Here is an 18,506-nt window from a genome sequence, read left to right on the forward strand (position 1 = left end):
TGTTTTAAGCACAGATTATTAAAATTAATCAATAATTTATATAAGTGCCTTTGGTTGTAATTTAGATTTTCCTTCTTTAAATTTATTGTTTATATATGTAATTGTATATCTGACCGTGATGTAATTTCAGCAACAATTTGAAAAAACCTCCAAATTTAAAACACTTCTAATGTTTAAAAAAAATCTAGGGAATTTAACATTTCAGATGACTTGCTTATTTTGGTTATAAAAAGACCTCTCATCACAACATTCACATATTCAACAAAACGGTGTCAGTTGAAAATTAGAAGTGAAAAATTTAAGAAAATAAATGGCATCATTAGAAGATAAATCAATATGGGACGATGGAGAAGATGCCCTAGGTGAAGAAGTACTTCGTATGTCAAATGATGAAATAATTAGTCGCACTCGACTTTTAGACAATGAAATTAAAATAATGAAAAGTGAAGTAATGCGAATCAATCACGAATTACAAGCGCAAAATGAAAAAATTAAGGAAAATACTGAGAAAATTAAAGTAAACAAAACTTTACCATATCTAGTATCAAACGTTATAGAATTATTGGATGTAGATCCACAGGAAGAGGAGGAAGATGGTGCTGTAGTGGATTTGGATGCTCAACGGAAGGGAAAATGTGCAGTTGTTAAGACATCAACACGGCAGACGTACTTCTTACCAGTTATTGGTTTGGTTGATGAAGAAAAATTAAAACCAGGTGATTTAGTTGGAGTGAATAAAGATTCATATTTAATTTTGGAAACTTTACCTGCTGAATACGATGCTCGAGTTAAAGCTATGGAAGTTGATGAACGACCTACCGAACAATATTCTGATATCGGTGGTCTAGACAAACAAATTCAAGAATTAATTGAAGCTGTTGTCTTACCAATGACCCATAAAGAGAAATTTTTAAACTTAGGTATCCATCCACCAAAAGGTGTCCTTTTATATGGTCCACCTGGTACTGGTAAAACATTGCTTGCTCGTGCATGTGCTGCCCAAACAAAGTCAACATTTTTAAAATTAGCCGGACCACAGTTAGTACAAATGTTTATCGGTGATGGTGCGAAATTAGTACGTGATGCTTTCGCCTTAGCCAAAGAAAAATCTCCAGCGATTATATTTATCGATGAATTAGATGCAATTGGTACAAAACGATTCGATTCAGAGAAAGCCGGTGATCGTGAAGTTCAACGTACTATGTTGGAACTTTTAAATCAATTGGATGGATTTAGTTCAACATCAGATATCAAAGTTATTGCTGCTACCAATCGTGTTGATATTCTAGATCCAGCTCTTTTACGTTCAGGGCGTTTAGATCGTAAAATTGAATTTCCACATCCAAATGAGGAGGCTCGTGCACGTATTATGCAAATTCATTCACGTAAAATGACCGTAAATCCAGACGTTAATTTTGAAGAATTAGCTCGTACAACTGATGATTTTAATGGGGCACAATGTAAGGCAGTATGCGTTGAAGCTGGTATGATTGCTTTACGTAGAAATGCTTCAGCAGTTACTCATGAAGATTTCATGGATGCTATTATGGAGGTTCAAGCTAAGAAGAAAGCTAACTTGAATTATTATGCTTAAATAGCTTTACTCTTTTTTTTTATATTAAAAATTATTTTGTAAATTATTTCAATAAGAATATAAAATATTAATCAAATAAGTTGTATTAATTTATTTGAAAAATCCGATCATGCAATAGAATGGGGGATTCAAATCCACGATTAGTTTGTTTTAATTAGTTTTGATACTTGGAACAATAGTTTCCGTTTGTATAAGAAAGACTCTTATTCCAGAGAAATTTGTTCAATCGAAAAATCAACTAGATTGTCGGGTCTATGAATTTCTTGAGTGGATTAACACCCAAAAAAATCTATCTCCAGAAATCGAAAAAAAAAAATTTCTCATACATTGTTTCAATCAATATCTCAAAAACCACTTAATCATTAAAAAAACACGATTTTTTTATGGTTTATGACTACTAGATTTTTCTTAAGAGGGTACCCTCTTTAACAAATCGGGAAAAAATTTTACGTCTCAGATTTGCATAAAATTTATTATTGTGACTAATTCTTCTTCTGAATCAAATTTACAAATCCGTTTGACGATTGCGGCAGTAGTTTCTTAGACTAAAATCGTACTCAAGGGTAGATATTCCGGAGGAAGTAAACAAACGGTTGAATGCCAGTAGGCAACGAAATAAACTAAAATTTGAAGTATGTTAACTAGAAATTTACGTTTTTAGAATAAATTTGTCAATTCACTTGCTTTTAAAGTAAAAAAACAAAAAAATTGTTTTCGTCGAATTACGGGCTACCTTGCAGATCTTGGATCGAGGAGTGTCCTCTCTTCTCGTCGGGCCTGACAAAACATTTTCTTAATCGACGCTTGTTACTCTAGTAGCCCTAGTAGTCAAAATCTCTAATTGAAGCAGATGTTAGAAAGGTTACAAAACTACAATTATTGAAATAAATCTTATTTTATATTAAAAATATACAATTCTATGTTTTAATAAAATACATTTAATTATGATGTATTTACATCATTTTTTTCCTTTTTGTAAAGCTTTTAGACTTGGCTCTAAAATATAATTATTATATTAAACAACAATTACTCTGAAATAAAAAAAAAAATTATTAATTGAAATAACTGGAGCTTTGAGCTTTTTATATTTAAAATAATTGTGGGAAAAAAAGGGATAAAAAGACTACTATACAGTACCTGCAAAAACTTATTCCATTGTTTATCTGACCAGAATTTCATATTTTTTACATCTTTTAATTCCTTAAAATGACCATGTAACGATCTAAAATTGAAAATTATATTTTAGTTGATGAAAATTATAGTGATTAAAATTTTTATTTGAAACTTACCGATATGTTACAATTTGCTCAGAAGTTTTTGGTCCAATCATTGATAATTTCGTGATGTCTCTAGCTGACCCATTATTTAAAGTTTCCAAAACTTTTTCTTTATGCTTTATTATTGATGGTGCCAATGATTTTCGCTTAGATTGGTGTCGTTTTACAGTTGTGGATATAATTGGTGAATCTAAAAAAAAAACGAAATGAAACCGATCATTGAATTACTGTTGCACAAGTATTAAAGCAATAAATATCAAAGAAAAATCGTTTTTCAAAAAATTTTTTCCTTTCTAAAATCATATTTGAAAAGTTTATACTTTTTATAACCTGTATGTGTATACGAAATGAGAGCAATGTTGAGAGAGAATCTCAACAATTGACTCAGTAAACTTTTTGTTTTCATTTAAAGGAAAATTTTGCAATTTCAAGTGCTGTCCTATCTTTTTAATCGTTTTCCAAATAAAATTTAAGCATGAATTTCGTCGCGGAATCTTAACAGTTAAAAAATATATGAATAAAATGAAATTATTTACATCTTTGAGGGGTTTTTAGGATACGTTTTTTACTACACCTACTCTTCGAATTTTCTTTATCTATTGACATAGATATACGTTTTGATCGACGTCGCTGTGTACCACTACATCCTGCACCATCGTTGTCCTCAATAATATTCTCCTTTTCTTCAATATATAAAACGGAAAGTCGTTTCGATCTTCGTGGCGCATTTTTACGTTGTGATTTTAATGGTTTTGTAATTGTAGGTACTTTAAAAACGTGATCATTTTGAGAATTGCTACTCGTCTGTGAGATCATTGAATATTCAACACTGTTGGAATCATCAGTTAAGGGTAACGTTCGAACATATTCACTGTTACTGTTTTCACTATTTGCAGTGTAATTTTCGTTACTATCATCTGAAAACTAATTAAAAGTTCATTTACAACTATTAATAATGTAAGACCTCGACAATGATTCATTTATTTGGAGTGTTCCCTATTAAGCTGTATAGTAAATATGGGCAAAAAACTATGACATAGATAAAGAGAATGTACGAACAGTAGTCGCCTCTTTCTAGAATTTCTACAGACCTATAGAAAATAAACGGGTATTGGCCGCATAGTCGCTTTGTCTCTTTCTACAGAGCGGTCAATTTTGTACGGGTAATTGATTGCTCAGTCCATTCTCTATGTCTTTGTATACTTACCAATTTTCGAGCAGAAATGGAATCTTTTTTAAAATATTTGTTCAATGTTTTTTCAGTCATCTGTTTCACTTGCTCTTCAACCATTCTTTTAATTGTGTCCTCAAAATTATTCCTAAAACGTGAAAAAAATAGTTGCATTAGGAAAAGTTTTAGCTTAACTTTTTTTTATTTTTACAAACATTAAAAAACTTCTTCCAAAAGGTGTCTTTTCTGGCTCATTATCTGGAGTTCTTTTATAAGGTGACATATCTTGCATTAGCGCCAAACGTTTAGACTTTCGACGCATTATTGTATTTAATTGATCACTAACGATATGCGACAATTTATCTTCAATTACTTTTGTACATTTTTGAACAATTGGACTGTAAGGAAAATTTAAATTAGAATAAACGTCTCGTCTATTAATATGAATCGTCTTTTACCTATATGAATCATTTTTTGGTGGATGGGTCTGAAGCTCTTCAAGTACAGTAGACGATGATAAATTTGCTTCGTCTACTTCAAAATCTTGTGGATTGATATCTGGACCTTTTTTTACTAAATCCATAAATATTAATTTACTATTATCCATTGGTGTATGAATCGCTGTAGAATGCATCGGGGAGTATGTATTATTAACTTTCAATGCCGTCCTAGGTATTTTAAATTTATTACGATGTCCAGGAGTAGAAATTGTATTATTCAGTTTCAGTATTTTTGATGGGGTTGGATTAATTCCAACAACACTTAATATTACATTACATTTTTCAATAACTGTTGGATTTTTTGCCTAAATATTTATACTTGTAAATAAATTGTTATTATTATAATAGTGCGGCTGTTATTGAAAAATATCCGGAATAAGTCTATACAGTATACAGTATATAGGCTCGTGGTTTTTTATTTTATTGTATTGTTTAATTACGATTATTACGGCCACCCTATATAATTCTCATACTTTTAGATCCCCACAAAAATGCTACATTTTGATTGCAAATCAGTTTTTATACCATTTTGAAATAGCCACGGAAACAGATTTAATTGCAAAATAGTTTCCAAAATAAATTGTAATCATGTGGGGAGGGCTTAGGTATCAAAAAACATTTACCTCTGATATTTTTCTATAAAAACCGCTTCCCAACAAAAATATTAACTAGTTATTACAACCCTGGTGGAAAAAATATTTGAAGAAAGAATAAATCTTAAAAACTGTGAATAATTCTGAATTTCTCAACGTTTTTGGACTGTCTTATTCAAAGTTATCCAGACTTATTCAGGCCAAAAATGTTTAGAAATTCAGAGTTCTTTTCTTCAAATATTTTTTCAAAAACATTTTACCTTTAATTTATTGAATACCAGGTCAATTTCTGGTTTACTTTTGATTTCTTTGGTACTTTCTGCAAATCTTAGCGTACTAATTGTCTCAAAATAATCGTTCGCTTGTGGACTAATACAAGCAATTAAAATTATAAAATTTTTAATCGTTAACGAATCTACAGCAAAAATTTTTAAATTAATACCAATGGAACTGTATGGGTCCCCAAACAACAAGTATATTACGACCCTGTATTAATAAAAAAATCTTACCATATAAAACAGTCGTTAAAACCGATTCTCTGAATGGTATAACTCGATCATTTCGTGATAGCGCAATAAGAACTTGACGTAGCGCTAATAAACTCTGATTAATAGAAATTCCTTCTGAGCGAGCGATTCCTTCATTTCCAGTACGTTTTATACTCTCAGAACCACCAAGATCAACAAGATTTAATTTAGAAATTTGTGAAGTTAAACTATAAAATTATGTAAGTTTAGTTAATTTGCTTTCATTATTTGTTTTAACATTAAATCTTACTTATTCTCAATTGTACATTTGATTGTAAATATTGTATGAGATCTGGAACTCTTTGCATTCATTTTAGTTTCACCGGTATGACGATGTCGTACACCAAATGTTAATAATTCTTGTGCTTCGAAAACCATTCGAACTTCTTGAAATACTGACGGTTCTATTTTTGAATCTTTTAATTCAAGTCAATTAATAAAATCAAATTTAATAATCAATTAATAAATCGTAAATAATATAATAATTAGAGTCTAGAGTTCCAAACAAGTCATTTATGTTTTTTTTTTTTAGTTCTAAAAACAATTCAAACTATTATAGTCCTTAAGGAGCTCCTTCCCGTGTGATGGCCCATTTCTTCAGCAATTGTTTTTGACGAACAATGAAAAGATTGAACTTTGAGGACAAGGTTTTTATGATTTATTATTCTAAGATTATGTAAAACAAATTTCAAATAAAAATTTTCATTAAAACGGAAGCTGAACTGGCCAACATCTGTTTTTTCTAACTGCTGTATCTTTATAACGACTACGAATTAAAAAAAAAGATTGCCAAGATATTCTAAACATGTTAAGGAATCAATTTATGCAAAACTAATTTTTTTTAACCCATATCAGACGGGATAACACCCTTAAATCCTATAATCTACTAAAATGTATGAAAAAAATTAATTTGGAACCCTTCTCATTAGAAATATTTACTTTTGAAAACCCATTGATTGTCTTTACACGGGCGAAGTAAATCGAAAATTTTATTATTATAAATTTCGATAAATGCGACCTCTACTTTCATTTGTCGATTTTCGATGTCCTCGTTAATGGAATTGAATATATCGTCTAAAGCACGTGATATTAATCCAGCATTTTGTTCATAATTTGCCGTCTAGAAAAAGGTGTAAATTTAAAAATTTCTTTTATTAACAAGTATTCATTTCATCTTAAGGACGTTGCCAAAGAAATGGAAATATAATTAACTTACTTTATTCTTTCCAAGCATTGTATAAGTTTTGCCCGTTCCTGTTTGGCCATAAGCTAAACATGTACAACTGTAGCCGGTTAAAACTTTTTGGACAAACGGTTTGACGGTTTCATTATAAATTCTTTCTTGTGTTGCATTGCAGTCGAAAATTTTGTCAAATATAAAAGCTTTATCACCAATTGCGATTGCCTGTTGAGTAAACAATAATTTATATTTTAATATTCAAAATAATTTCTTATTGACAACTTACCGTATCATCTTCTTCATTGAGAGCAACAACATTTTCTGCTTCACAATTTCCGGGTCGAATTCGAACACTCACTTTTAAAGGACATACATCATGTTTGATTTCCATTGTAAATCATAATCGTAAAAAGATAAACTACAAAATTATTTTGAATTAAATTAAAATTATTGACAAAATGTTTATGTATACAAAATTTAAATTATAAGCGTTTTGAACATTTATTTTGTAACGAACAAATGAAAAATCAAATGCCGTGTTATTGTTATTGTGTAGTGGTAATAGTGACTCTTTTAACCAATCAGTGGTTTAAAATATTTAAAGTGGTAATTTTAAAATTTGCATTTTACTGGTGTAGAGAAAAGTGTAGAGTATATATAATAAGAATAAAATATTTTTTTTTGCTAAAACCGTAATTTTAATCAATTGAAAATTAAGTTATGTTATAGGTATGTCCTTTTTAATTCGACAATCTTGAGTTTGGGTCGAAGTGGTCTAATATTTTATCATTAATTATGAATTCTATTATCAATTGCTTTGCAAGTTTAATATTTTTGTTGTTGATAAACAAATGTTACTTGTCTTTTTTTACTTTATAAATTTAATAATTTGACCAAATTCGAAGAATCGATTACATAGACTGAGCGTCAAATAATTTTAAGCGAGCAAACATCTGAGGTAATTGCTTGGGTCAAACCCATCATAGTGGCGGTGTAAAAATATCAAAACAAAGTGTTGATGTCATATTTGTATTTAATTAAAAAAGCGAAAAAGATATCTAAAATCATATGGTAACTATAAATAAACAGCTCCACTCTCTTAGGTTGGCGGGGAAAAATTTTGACTCTTAAGCTATCATCAACACTGCATAAAATAATGATGAATAATGATGAAAAGCATAGAATAATGATGAAAAGTTTATGTTCTGGGTTGAAAATGGCGACATTGTCCCAGCCTTCCAGCTCTCACAGAACAAATCTATTCAGATCAATGACAAAAAATGATGTTTTTGATTAAAAGAAAAGTAAAAAAATAAAAAACCCATTGAAACTCAATATCAATTCTGCATTATAAAAATGAAAATTCAATATTTTGGTCTTTTAATTCCTATGTTACATTTTTTTAAAATTTACAATAATTTAAATTACCCACGTTTTTACTATTAGGTTGGCAAAACGGAGAATTATCATAAAAAATATAGGTCGCATATATGTATGTATATTTATTATTAATATAAAAGAAATCAAACTATGTTCATGAATAAAAATAAATAAAAAGAAAACCAGCAAGAAAATGTTAAAATTAAATCGTAAATAATGGATTTAAAACAATATTGAAACGAAATAGATATTTAACCAATTGAAATTTCGATTACATGGGAAATAGTAATCGTAAAAGAGAAAATTCATCAATATCTGTACAAAAAACGAATCATGTAAATCGTGAAAGGTTTCATCATTACTTTAGTCAGGTAAATAAAAAAAAATACATTGAATTATTTTTCAAATAATTTTATATTTCCTTTTTGAATTTATTTTTTTAGTTAAGTTTATCAAATATAGCAAATAATTTAAGTGGCCGATCATTTTTGAGCGTTGCAAGTCACCAATCAAATTATAGTGTATCTCGACCATGGTCTAGAATTTCAAGGCGAAGGTTTGTTTTTATTATTGTTTATTTTTTTATTATTTTTTATATTTCATATTTATGTTGATCATGTTCATTAACACTTAAATTTCTTTGTTTGGAAGTATTTAATTTTCGTATATATGACGCAATCATTTTAATTTGGTAATGGTATCTTTGTAGAAATATCCAAATTTTTCTTTACAAAATTATAATTTATGATTCATATATGTGAAACTTGTAATGTTGTGATTTTTGATAACTAAAAAAGGGGCATAGGAATTATTTAAAAGCGTAGAACATTTTGAAGCCATTTATCGATACCCTTATTTTCAATCCTTATAAAAACTTCATTTTTGATAATTTATAAAGATTTTTCCCTCTTATCTGCATCTTAATGTAAAAGAATTAACTACACTTTAATTGTCCTAAGCTCAAATCACTACGTTTAGATAGAATAAATTCCTTTATAGCCCAGTAATTTTGTAAAAATAACTGTCGAATTTACATTAAATTTACTCCGAAAGTTTAACAGTAAGTACGGAATACCGTCTAATTCTGGTAGGGTTAGCCGACATCGTAATTAAGCGGTTAGTTCAATTTTTACTAAATTATATGTTTCAAATGCGCTGATTTCAGAAGTGATGTCCATTTTTTTCTATCACGTAAGGTTTTTTTTGTGCAAATTCAAACACAAAAAATTGGTAAAAGCACTCGTTTATTAAAAATTATACAGTAGTCTGCAAGCATAGTGACATCCCATCTTCCTTGGTACCGTCTCTCGATATCGTGTACGTCCTGGTGAAACCGCTCCCCCTGGTCTTCACTGTAAGCTCCTTTTCAGGAAAATAATCTGTGGGAGTGTAAATATTGGACCTTCAGGCTTATCTAGCAGCCTTGAGCTTCGTTTGCTGCTAGTTAATCAATGGTTTTGTAGTCAGGATCCCTAGTATTTCCCAAAAACTTTGGCATTACATCCTTGAACGATATCCAAGCTTCTTTTTCATTCTTATTCATACTTTCCACAAAGAGGGTGTCGATTAAAAGCCTTCTTATGTCGGGCCCAGTGGAAACTCCCTCTTTCAACTATGCTTCTGACAGCTTTGGGAATTTTGTACTTAGATATTTAAAACATTCTCCATCCTCTTGCAGTGATTTTACAAATTGTCTCATCAACCCCAATTTGATATAAAGAGGTGGCAACAAAACTTTTTCTCTCGGCACCAAAGTAGTATTGATAACATTTTTCTCTCCAGGTTTTAAAGTTTCTCGGGGTGGCCAATCACTTTTGAATGAAATGAATGCTTCTGTTCTTTTCTCTAACAACTTGTTTAGATTTTTATGTTACTGTTATTACTTTGAGTTCGACGTGTACTTCTCTGCCCTTCTCTAACAACTTGTTTAGATCTTTATTTGACGCTTTTTTATGGACACTTTTTATACACAGAGATGGTTCTCCGTAACTCTACCCTCCATAGATACAAATCAGTAAAAGGCTCCTAATGTTTAAAATCCACATTATATAAATCCAGGATTTCATTGTTACATTTAATGCCTAATAAATTTTATAACTAATAGAAGATAATTTAAATTAGGTGGAAAGAATCAACATTAAATGAACCGTTTGAAGCAAGTAAAACCGCCTGGCCTGTTGCAAATATTGAAGCAGCATTTTTACCTGAATTTTCTATAAATACTGAGCTAACAGAACGTAGTTTTCGTATATTGGAATTAATATCACATGGTGCTTATGGAAAAGTATATAAAGTACAAAAATTGGATACGCAACAATTATATGCTTTAAAAATATTATCCAAAGCTCAGGTTAGTATTTCATTTAAAAAAAAATTTTAAACGTACACATAAGTTAAATAGTATTTTAATTAAATTATTAGTAATTTTATGGACAATGTAATTAATTGGGTTAAATTCTTATCACATTATTAAATGTTCTAAATTTTAATAATTAAATTTTAATTAAAAAAAATTTATGGACTATTTCCGTAATAGATAAATTGTTTCATTAATCTGAAATTGATTATCAAGAATTTTTTGTTTGTTTTAAGTGGTTCATTCATGATATATATTTTAAATTTGACATATGCATAATTCCCTAAAGTTCTTTTATCATCAATTTATCGTTAACTTGAAAATCTAAACTCACAATTCCTCACTATCGAATAGGGTATTATCGTTAGTCAGAAATAAATCATGAAATTTGAAAAAAGTTAAAATTTATGTAAAAATATACTTAAATATTCTGATTTCGAGTCATAAAAGCACTTTTTCTTTTAAAATATTAAAATTAAAATCGTAATTTTTAAACTGTATATCACGTGACCTAAAACGCGGGTAAGCCCTGCTGTGATGTCATAGCGGTATGAGTCATAGACCATCAGTTAGTTCAGTGTAGACAGTTGGGTATAATATAAACATAGATAAGTATTTATATTTATATTATAATCAGATGTCTATGAATATATCTGTCAAAATTTTTTTTGTTATTTCGTATAGTGATACCCATATTACGTCATCAAATTGGATGCCCGCGTTTTTGACAGTTTATAAAAGGTTTAAAATTTAAGTTTTTGGCAGGAATGCGTGTGTATTTTTCCGAAATAAATTTTTGGTGGCTTTTTATTATCAAAATCAACATTTTGAAGTACTTTTTCAAAAATAGTGGAATACCCTATTATTTGGTTCGAATATAACTACGAGACAAACCCACGAGACTTTAGTTAAACATTTTCAAATTTTCATGGAAACTATGAAAATGCATTAGAATAAATTATATTAAAAAACCCTGAAAATAAACAATTGATTGAGTTAATTGTTGAAATAACTTGTACAGACAATATTGAATATTAGTGCCTATTGAAGCCTAAATAAAAATATAAATGTAATAGAAAATTGCCAAAAGACTTTCTGAAATTGCTGAAGTTAAATCTGACTTCGGGAAATGAGAAAATTCAATTAGGTGATTGAAAATAAGTATTAATGCCGAAAGGTGAATGTGAATAATATGGAAATTTAAATCATAGATAAATTTTAAAAGAGAGAAATAAAAATTTTTATCTCTTTAATTGTTTTTGCTTTTTTTATTATAAAAACGTAAGTCTATGCGCTAAAACTAAAATAGAATTTTTTCAGTTCAGATTTCGAGTATTAAAAAGCATTTGGTGACGACGATTTGTAATTATTGTAATAATTATGCATCAATGTCATTAGAAACAAAGTAGGACAGTTTGCTCTCATTTTACCTATTATTACAATTAGATAAAATATTAATTAAGTTTCATTAAAATACAATTATTATTTAAATTATGTAAATATTACGTTTTTGCAATAGCATATAATAATATATTTTATTTATTTATTTTTTTTTGAATTATCAATTTGACCTTAAACAATAATAAAATGTGTTATCTCATGTTATAATTGCGCTAGATTTAAAACTTGTTTAAACAAATATGGCTGCTGATTAAAGCGTGATTTTGTAGTTAATTCTTGAGGTTATGTTTTTATATCTGTTGTTTTTATTTTTTGCGATTCCAACTAATGGGGGCACTATACCATAAAGGCAGGTTTCCTTCTAGTTCTATTTTTTTTTTAGTTTAACCTGTCTATAATGAGTTCAAAAAACGATTTTGATTTAATTTAGCATTTTTAGTTTTTTATTGCGTTATTTTAAACTCACTTTAACTCATTTGCTTATAATTTACATGCCAACGTAAGATTGTAATTTGCGTAGATTTGTAAACTAGGTATTGAAATTGTAAACGCTTCCAAAAAAGGCCCTGATTGGGGTTAAAAGTTCAAATATTGGTGTAGATTGGCACATAAGACGATTTCTTTGATTGGTATTAAAATGTCGACGCATCTCGTATGGTTTTTTCTGTATGGTTTGTAGGATGCATATTCTCGTACATCTTATGGGCAATATACAATCATACCAAGTAGTTTTTTGTGACTTGTGCAATATGCAATCTCATAGTTTCCATTTTTAAGCGTCAGATTTCAAAAATTAAATTAGCCGTAACCCAACAAAACCCATATCTCTTGAAAGTAACTCAATGATCGGACCCTATGGTCTAAGTGTGTCCCACCCCAGGACAACCACTCTAACCTAACCTAACCTAACTCAATGATATATATATTTTGATTAAATAAGATTAAATTAATATATTTTGAAAATGTTTGAACAATTTTCATTAATTTGTATGTAAAGGTGATTCATGAAAATGCGGTTCGTCAAGTAAAAGAAGAGGTTGCTATACAAAAAGTATGTGGACATAATCCATTCATAGTTGGCTGCCCTTTTCATTGGCAAAGTCATAGACGATTATACATTGGTTAGTAAATGTTGCTAAGGCATTTATTTTTGAGATATTTTGAGTAAACATTTATTATTATTATATTTTATATTTTCAGTTAGTGAATATATTGATGGCGGGGAATTATTTCATCTATTAGAACAATACGGATCATTACCAGAATATCTTGTTGCTGTATACGTCGCTGAAATTGCTTTAGGTCTTGGTAAGATAATTTTTTTTATTTAAAAACATATTGGAATTAATTTGGCTAAAAAGATGTTATATTTTTAACTTTTATAAGAAAACAAATTTAATCCTTCGAAGATCATCAACTTTTCCTAGTTGTGCATAAAATTGATGATTGGCGTGAACATCTTAACGTTAAAATCCCATACTTTACAATCATTGAAATTTTTAAAATTGAGATTGATAAAACATTGTTTAATAAGTGAAAAAATTGTATAGATTGCCTAGTATAAAATTAAATTGAGCCCAGTAAAATTTTTGTTATGATAAATAAAAAATATTTACAATTTTTAGATTTCCTCCACAACGCCGGAATCATATATCGTGATTTAAAACCAGAAAATATATTACTTGATCAAGAAAACGGCCACATTCATCTAATCGATTTTGGTTTATCAAAGTGGCTAAAATACGGAGATCGTACAACTACATTATGTGGTACACTACGTTATATGGGTACGGAATTAGCCTCATTTCTTGAATTTTTTACTTTTTTATTTATACAAATTTTCTAACAAACAAACAAAAAAGCGAAAAATCTCCCAGGTACTAAAAAAATATATAAAATTGTGTGAAGTGAAGTGATAATAATAAAAACGTAAAAATGAATGCACGGTCTCAAGTTTTTGAGTTGACAATGGAAGGTCGTCAAGTGGACGAAGCCGTTGCGAGTATATTCCATACAGTGTTATTTCATCGATCGTTAGGTAAATTTATATATAATGCGGAGGGTAGTTATTCGGTTGGTACAGTGGGTTATACAGATGTTGACTGTGATTTTATTGACTTTACTTACGTTTGTTGTACATCAAGTACTTTAGATCGTACTCTTAAACGTGAAATATCTGGATTCTCAGAATTATTACGTGGTAACGAAGGTAGTGGTACCGGACAAATTAGTTTAGAGTTCTTTCAAAAGAAACGTAATCGTTGGCCGTTTCAACCAGAATGTATACCTTGGGAAGTGTGGACTGTACGCTTAGAATTAATTAATTTAAATAGTGAGGACGAACGACAAGTTTGCAGGGAAAAAGTGGGAGAAATGTTAACTGATAAAATCTTATATATAACAGAGATTATGAATCGGCATGATTATGTACCAAAAATGCCAAACCAATCAGAGTTGGAATTAATATTCGATACTTCGTATGCGGATGTACAGCCTTATTTATTTAAATTTAATTATAGCACGGCAGGGCCGTCAAGTACATCTGTTGGTTCGACAATGAAAAAATTAATACGTGAAACTTTAGCACTATAGCAAAGTTATTAAAAAAACACGATTTCAAAAAATAATATAACAATTTTTAAATGTCCGTCCGTGTCCCAGCTTTTTATTTTTTAACTTTGACATATTTTACGGTATTTTTTACATTTTACTATTAAATTGGTGACCATTTATTGAAATAATTAAATAATTAATCATTTCATTTGTAATATTTTATGAAAATATTGAAATTATGAGTTGAGGGGCTTCACATCACATTGGGGTTCAGATAAACAGGTTAACTAAAAATAATTTTTGATGCATCTATTAATTATATTCAATGATTTTTATTTTATAAAAATTTATGTAGAGGTAATTTCTCGGTATGGGTATCTGTAAAAATTTTTTTTGGATGCAATAAATTTCCCTAGTAGTTTAAAACATTTCTCTACAAGAATTTCTGATGGGTTAATTTGTTTGGCAGTTATCGGGTAACGTTATTTTGTTTTTCTATGTAATGGTTTGAAATTTTTTATAATGTAATTCTAATAATGTCACCGATATAATAGATCTTGATTGATTTTATTTATGGACGAATTTTTCCTTTTATATTAAAATGAAAATCTTTTTAGTTATAAATCATTTATCATAATCGTATTTAAATACCGTTTATTTAGATGCTAGACCAAAAAAGAAATAAACTTTTTTGTGTGTTGGTTACAAAACAAACAAAAAAATTTTGAAAATTGTTATATCCACTAATTTCCTAATGGAAAATTTTAATATACAGTAGAAACTATTGTGTATAAAAAATATTATGGAAAATTACTTTTAAAATTAGAATATTATCTTTAAAAGCATGTATGTAATAATTTTTTGTTGGAAAAAATTATACATTCTAAAATAAATCTTTCTAAATGTTTTTTCCTCTTGTAAAAAATTTAAATTTTCACCTGAATTTATGGATGGTTCAAGAAAAATTTAGTATATCATAATTAAGAATTTTCTTCTTAAGGTTAAATATAAACAAAAAATTATTGGCAAAATTTTAAAAATATTAAACTTTATCTTAGAATTTAATCTTAGAATTTATTGAAGGGCTATTCAAATTCAAATTTAGGATTCAAGCAAGCTATTTTAAAAATATAGCTGTGAGAGTAAATATACAATCTTTAATTTGGTTTTGGAAGTTTTGTTGACATTAAAAAATTCATCTATAGTACAGGAGACGGTATAAGTTCGACTTTCACTCAACTGATAATCAGATGAGACTTATTTTTTATGAAATTTTATTGGTTAATAAACTAAGCCTAAAATATTTTTTAAACACTAGCTTTAGTTAGCCGAATGGCAGGGACTAGAAGTATACAGATCGTGTTCAAAAGCATTGCTAACAGAGAATGAATGTTAAATATATAAATAAAATACTTACTACAAAACTATACATAGAGCAATTATGTTGTACCTTGGCGCATTGTTTAATTATTTTCAGGAAAAGCATATAATATTTGTGATTAGTTTTATAAATTAAATTTAAAAAATAAATTAAAGTATAGAAAAAGACATATTGATACATATGTATGTAATAATATTATGTATTCTCTTTGTGTGTAAGGTCCAACATAAATTGAGTTAGCTCTATGTATAGTTTTATTATATTATTTGTTTAACATTGTTTCTCTATTAACAATATTTTTAATAATTCTCAATACTTAAAAATAATTCTGGTAAATTTTGATACGGCGTTAATTTTTCGAGTATTTGGTGTAATTTGGGAACATTAGGGTGACCTTCTACAATTAAATTACGTATATAATATAGCCTTGAATCATTCATTATTCGATCAATAGAAGAAAGCGTAATTTTCTAATTCTAGATTCCAAATCCAAAATATAATAACTGCTTTTTTTTACGAAAAGAAATTACAAATTAAATTACTTTTAAATCCTAAAGTTTAATTTGGATGCGCTTTATTATTAAAGGGGGTATCAATCATGATAGAAAAACAATAAACATCTTTTCCTACTTGGAGAGGGTATCAAAGTTTGAGAACAAACTTGATTTGTAAATAATAAAATTATTTTTTCAAAGGCTGTGGATGCAAATAGTTTATGATTTGTGTAATATTACTTGTGATTGTATTTGTTTGATTATATCTTAAATGTTCGATCATTCGCTAATACACTCGAAACAATTTTGTACCTGAGAATTAAAAAAAAATAGATAAAAATTTGTGAAAAGTCATAACTTCTATGTTTGTTTGTATTTTGCTAATAAAAAGGTTATGCTTGATTATCCTTCGAAATTCGATACCAAAGAAAAAGGGTTATTTGACAAAAATAAATCACAAATTTAAGGACTAATACTCATATGTATAATTTCATCACTTAAAAATCCTAGTCCATAGTGTGAAAAACATTTAGGATATAATTAATTAGGTTTAATAAGCTCGTTTTGTTAGAGAATTTAAAAAAAAAAGAGTCCATGTTTTTTTTAACTATAATTGAGAATTTTAAGGAATCTATCTATGAAAAAATAACTAATAATTTTAATTGCTTTTATTTATGTGCTGAAATATTTATGGTTTTATATTTTTTATGTTTATCAAATACCACTGAATTCATTTTAAAGTGAAGTCATCGATGAATTACGAAATTTTCCACACATTTATGAATTTTTCATTAATTTAAATTCCTTCTAAAAACAATCGATTTTTTTTGTTAACATTGTGTAATTCTTGGGTGGCTCTCTTATAGAAGGAAGATGCACGATTTAGTTTCTTCGAAATAACATTATTTAGAAGAGTTATGTTTTCGAAATGCAATGAGAGGATATATTATTCAGTAGATTTTTATAATTCATCCTTATATGAATACATCTGGAATAGAGAAGTTGTATGTTTTATTTAACAGAAAGTTTGGTTAAAAAGTGAAAGAAAAACTTTTTCGTAATCATTTCCGAATACTTTTTAAATGGTTTTTTTTTTTTTTTAATAAAATATTTAAATGAATATGGCGTCATCATGTCTTCTTATATTAGAATCATGGACCACAAATCACAGCTTGGTTGTAGAAAACAATGTTGTTGTAGAAAAGCGAAGAAATCTTAATGTTTATTTAATTTTGAGCGATTAAAAATTTATATCCGTTACTTACTAAAATAGTGACCATTACAACGAATATTTTATCATAAAATTAAATCGTCATGTTTGTTGTCAATTTTGACGTCATATTAAAATTTTTTATAATTTCAACATGTAAAGAAATTAAAAATGAATTGTTTTTGGGTATAAATACGTAAATTAATTTAATAATGTTAAGCTCTATTTTATAAGCTAACAAGCATTTTTAAACTGTGTTCAGTTCTTGGTTCAAAACTTTGTTATACATTTCAAGAAACTTAATTAGTAATTTTTGAATCAATGGGGTGATTCTAGAAAATAAGTTCAGTCGGTTTTGAAAGACGAAATTCGCGTTTCTTTACGCATTACGTTATTTTCCCAAGTATGTGCATTTATTATGTACGGTTTAAATATTACGCAAACATAAGGTTAGCCTAGCGGGTGATTGGCTATTTATTTTACATACGCATTAGCAAAATTTTTTCTCTACCCCTTTACGCCTTTTCGAAGGCTATCTAGTTTTGCTTAGCACCTGGTATCGTGAGTAAAATTTGCCAATAATTTTTTAAAGGATTTTAGCTTAGCGAATGATCAGTTATCACTTCGAGAATCAATTATTTTTTAGCACCCTCACAGCGTATTATATCAATTTTATTATCATTGCTCCATATAAATTAGCCTTATCGCCCTCGTGTAGGCGTCTATTGCTCACTTAGAGTGACACTGAATTAATACGTTCACTTAAAAAGTTTATAAAGTCCAAACTGAACTCAGTCTTCATATATTTTAGATATGCACAGAAAATAAAACTATTTTTCGTTATCTTAAATTTAAAATGTCATTATTCGTTTTGTAAAGTGTAGGGGTG

The 18,506-nt window shown here is 28.3% G+C and overlaps 4 protein-coding genes across 4 annotated transcripts in view; 3 read left to right on the forward strand and 1 right to left on the reverse strand.

Moving 5' to 3' along the window:
* The first annotated feature begins 220 nt into the window (after positions 1 to 220).
* On the forward strand, positions 221 to 1,609 carry LOC123291712 (26S proteasome regulatory subunit 6A-B). Its single transcript, XM_044872103.1, has one exon. The coding sequence runs from the start codon at positions 311 to 313 to the stop codon at positions 1,592 to 1,594; it is 1,284 nt and encodes a 427-aa protein (XP_044728038.1). The 5' UTR covers positions 221 to 310; the 3' UTR covers positions 1,595 to 1,609.
* A 977-nt stretch (positions 1,610 to 2,586) lies between these two features.
* On the reverse strand, positions 2,587 to 7,339 carry LOC123292448 (kinesin-like protein Nod). Its single transcript, XM_044873114.1, has 13 exons — positions 7,129 to 7,339; positions 6,879 to 7,067; positions 6,602 to 6,782; positions 5,913 to 6,078; positions 5,645 to 5,850; positions 5,396 to 5,550; positions 4,501 to 4,847; positions 4,258 to 4,440; positions 4,079 to 4,190; positions 3,408 to 3,795; positions 2,884 to 3,061; positions 2,732 to 2,816; positions 2,587 to 2,625 (listed from the first exon to the last, which is right to left on the reverse strand). Exons 1-13 carry the CDS (start codon positions 7,231 to 7,233, stop codon positions 2,605 to 2,607), a joined length of 2,316 nt encoding a protein of 771 aa, XP_044729049.1. The 5' UTR covers positions 7,234 to 7,339; the 3' UTR covers positions 2,587 to 2,604.
* Positions 7,340 to 8,387: 1,048 nt separating this feature from the next.
* LOC123293876 (serine/threonine-protein kinase S6KL) overlaps positions 8,388 to 18,506 on the forward strand; it is a 62,169-nt gene continuing 52,050 nt past the window's right edge. Inside the window, exons 1-6 of the mRNA XM_044874852.1 lie at positions 8,388 to 8,593; positions 8,666 to 8,778; positions 10,344 to 10,572; positions 12,977 to 13,100; positions 13,180 to 13,287; positions 13,605 to 13,766. Coding sequence (XP_044730787.1) covers positions 8,498 to 8,593; positions 8,666 to 8,778; positions 10,344 to 10,572; positions 12,977 to 13,100; positions 13,180 to 13,287; positions 13,605 to 13,766 — 832 coding nt within the window. The 5' untranslated portion in view covers positions 8,388 to 8,497. The remainder of the gene's footprint in view (positions 8,594 to 8,665; positions 8,779 to 10,343; positions 10,573 to 12,976; positions 13,101 to 13,179; positions 13,288 to 13,604; positions 13,767 to 18,506) is intronic.
* LOC123293880 (autophagy-related protein 101) lies at positions 13,793 to 14,635 on the forward strand. The gene has a single exon (XM_044874855.1). The coding sequence runs from the start codon at positions 13,915 to 13,917 to the stop codon at positions 14,569 to 14,571; it is 657 nt and encodes a 218-aa protein (XP_044730790.1). The 5' UTR covers positions 13,793 to 13,914; the 3' UTR covers positions 14,572 to 14,635.

The sequence above is a fragment of the Chrysoperla carnea genome, chromosome 2, assembly GCF_905475395.1.
Source record: "Chrysoperla carnea chromosome 2, inChrCarn1.1, whole genome shotgun sequence".
NCBI lineage: Eukaryota > Metazoa > Arthropoda > Insecta > Neuroptera > Chrysopidae > Chrysoperla > Chrysoperla carnea.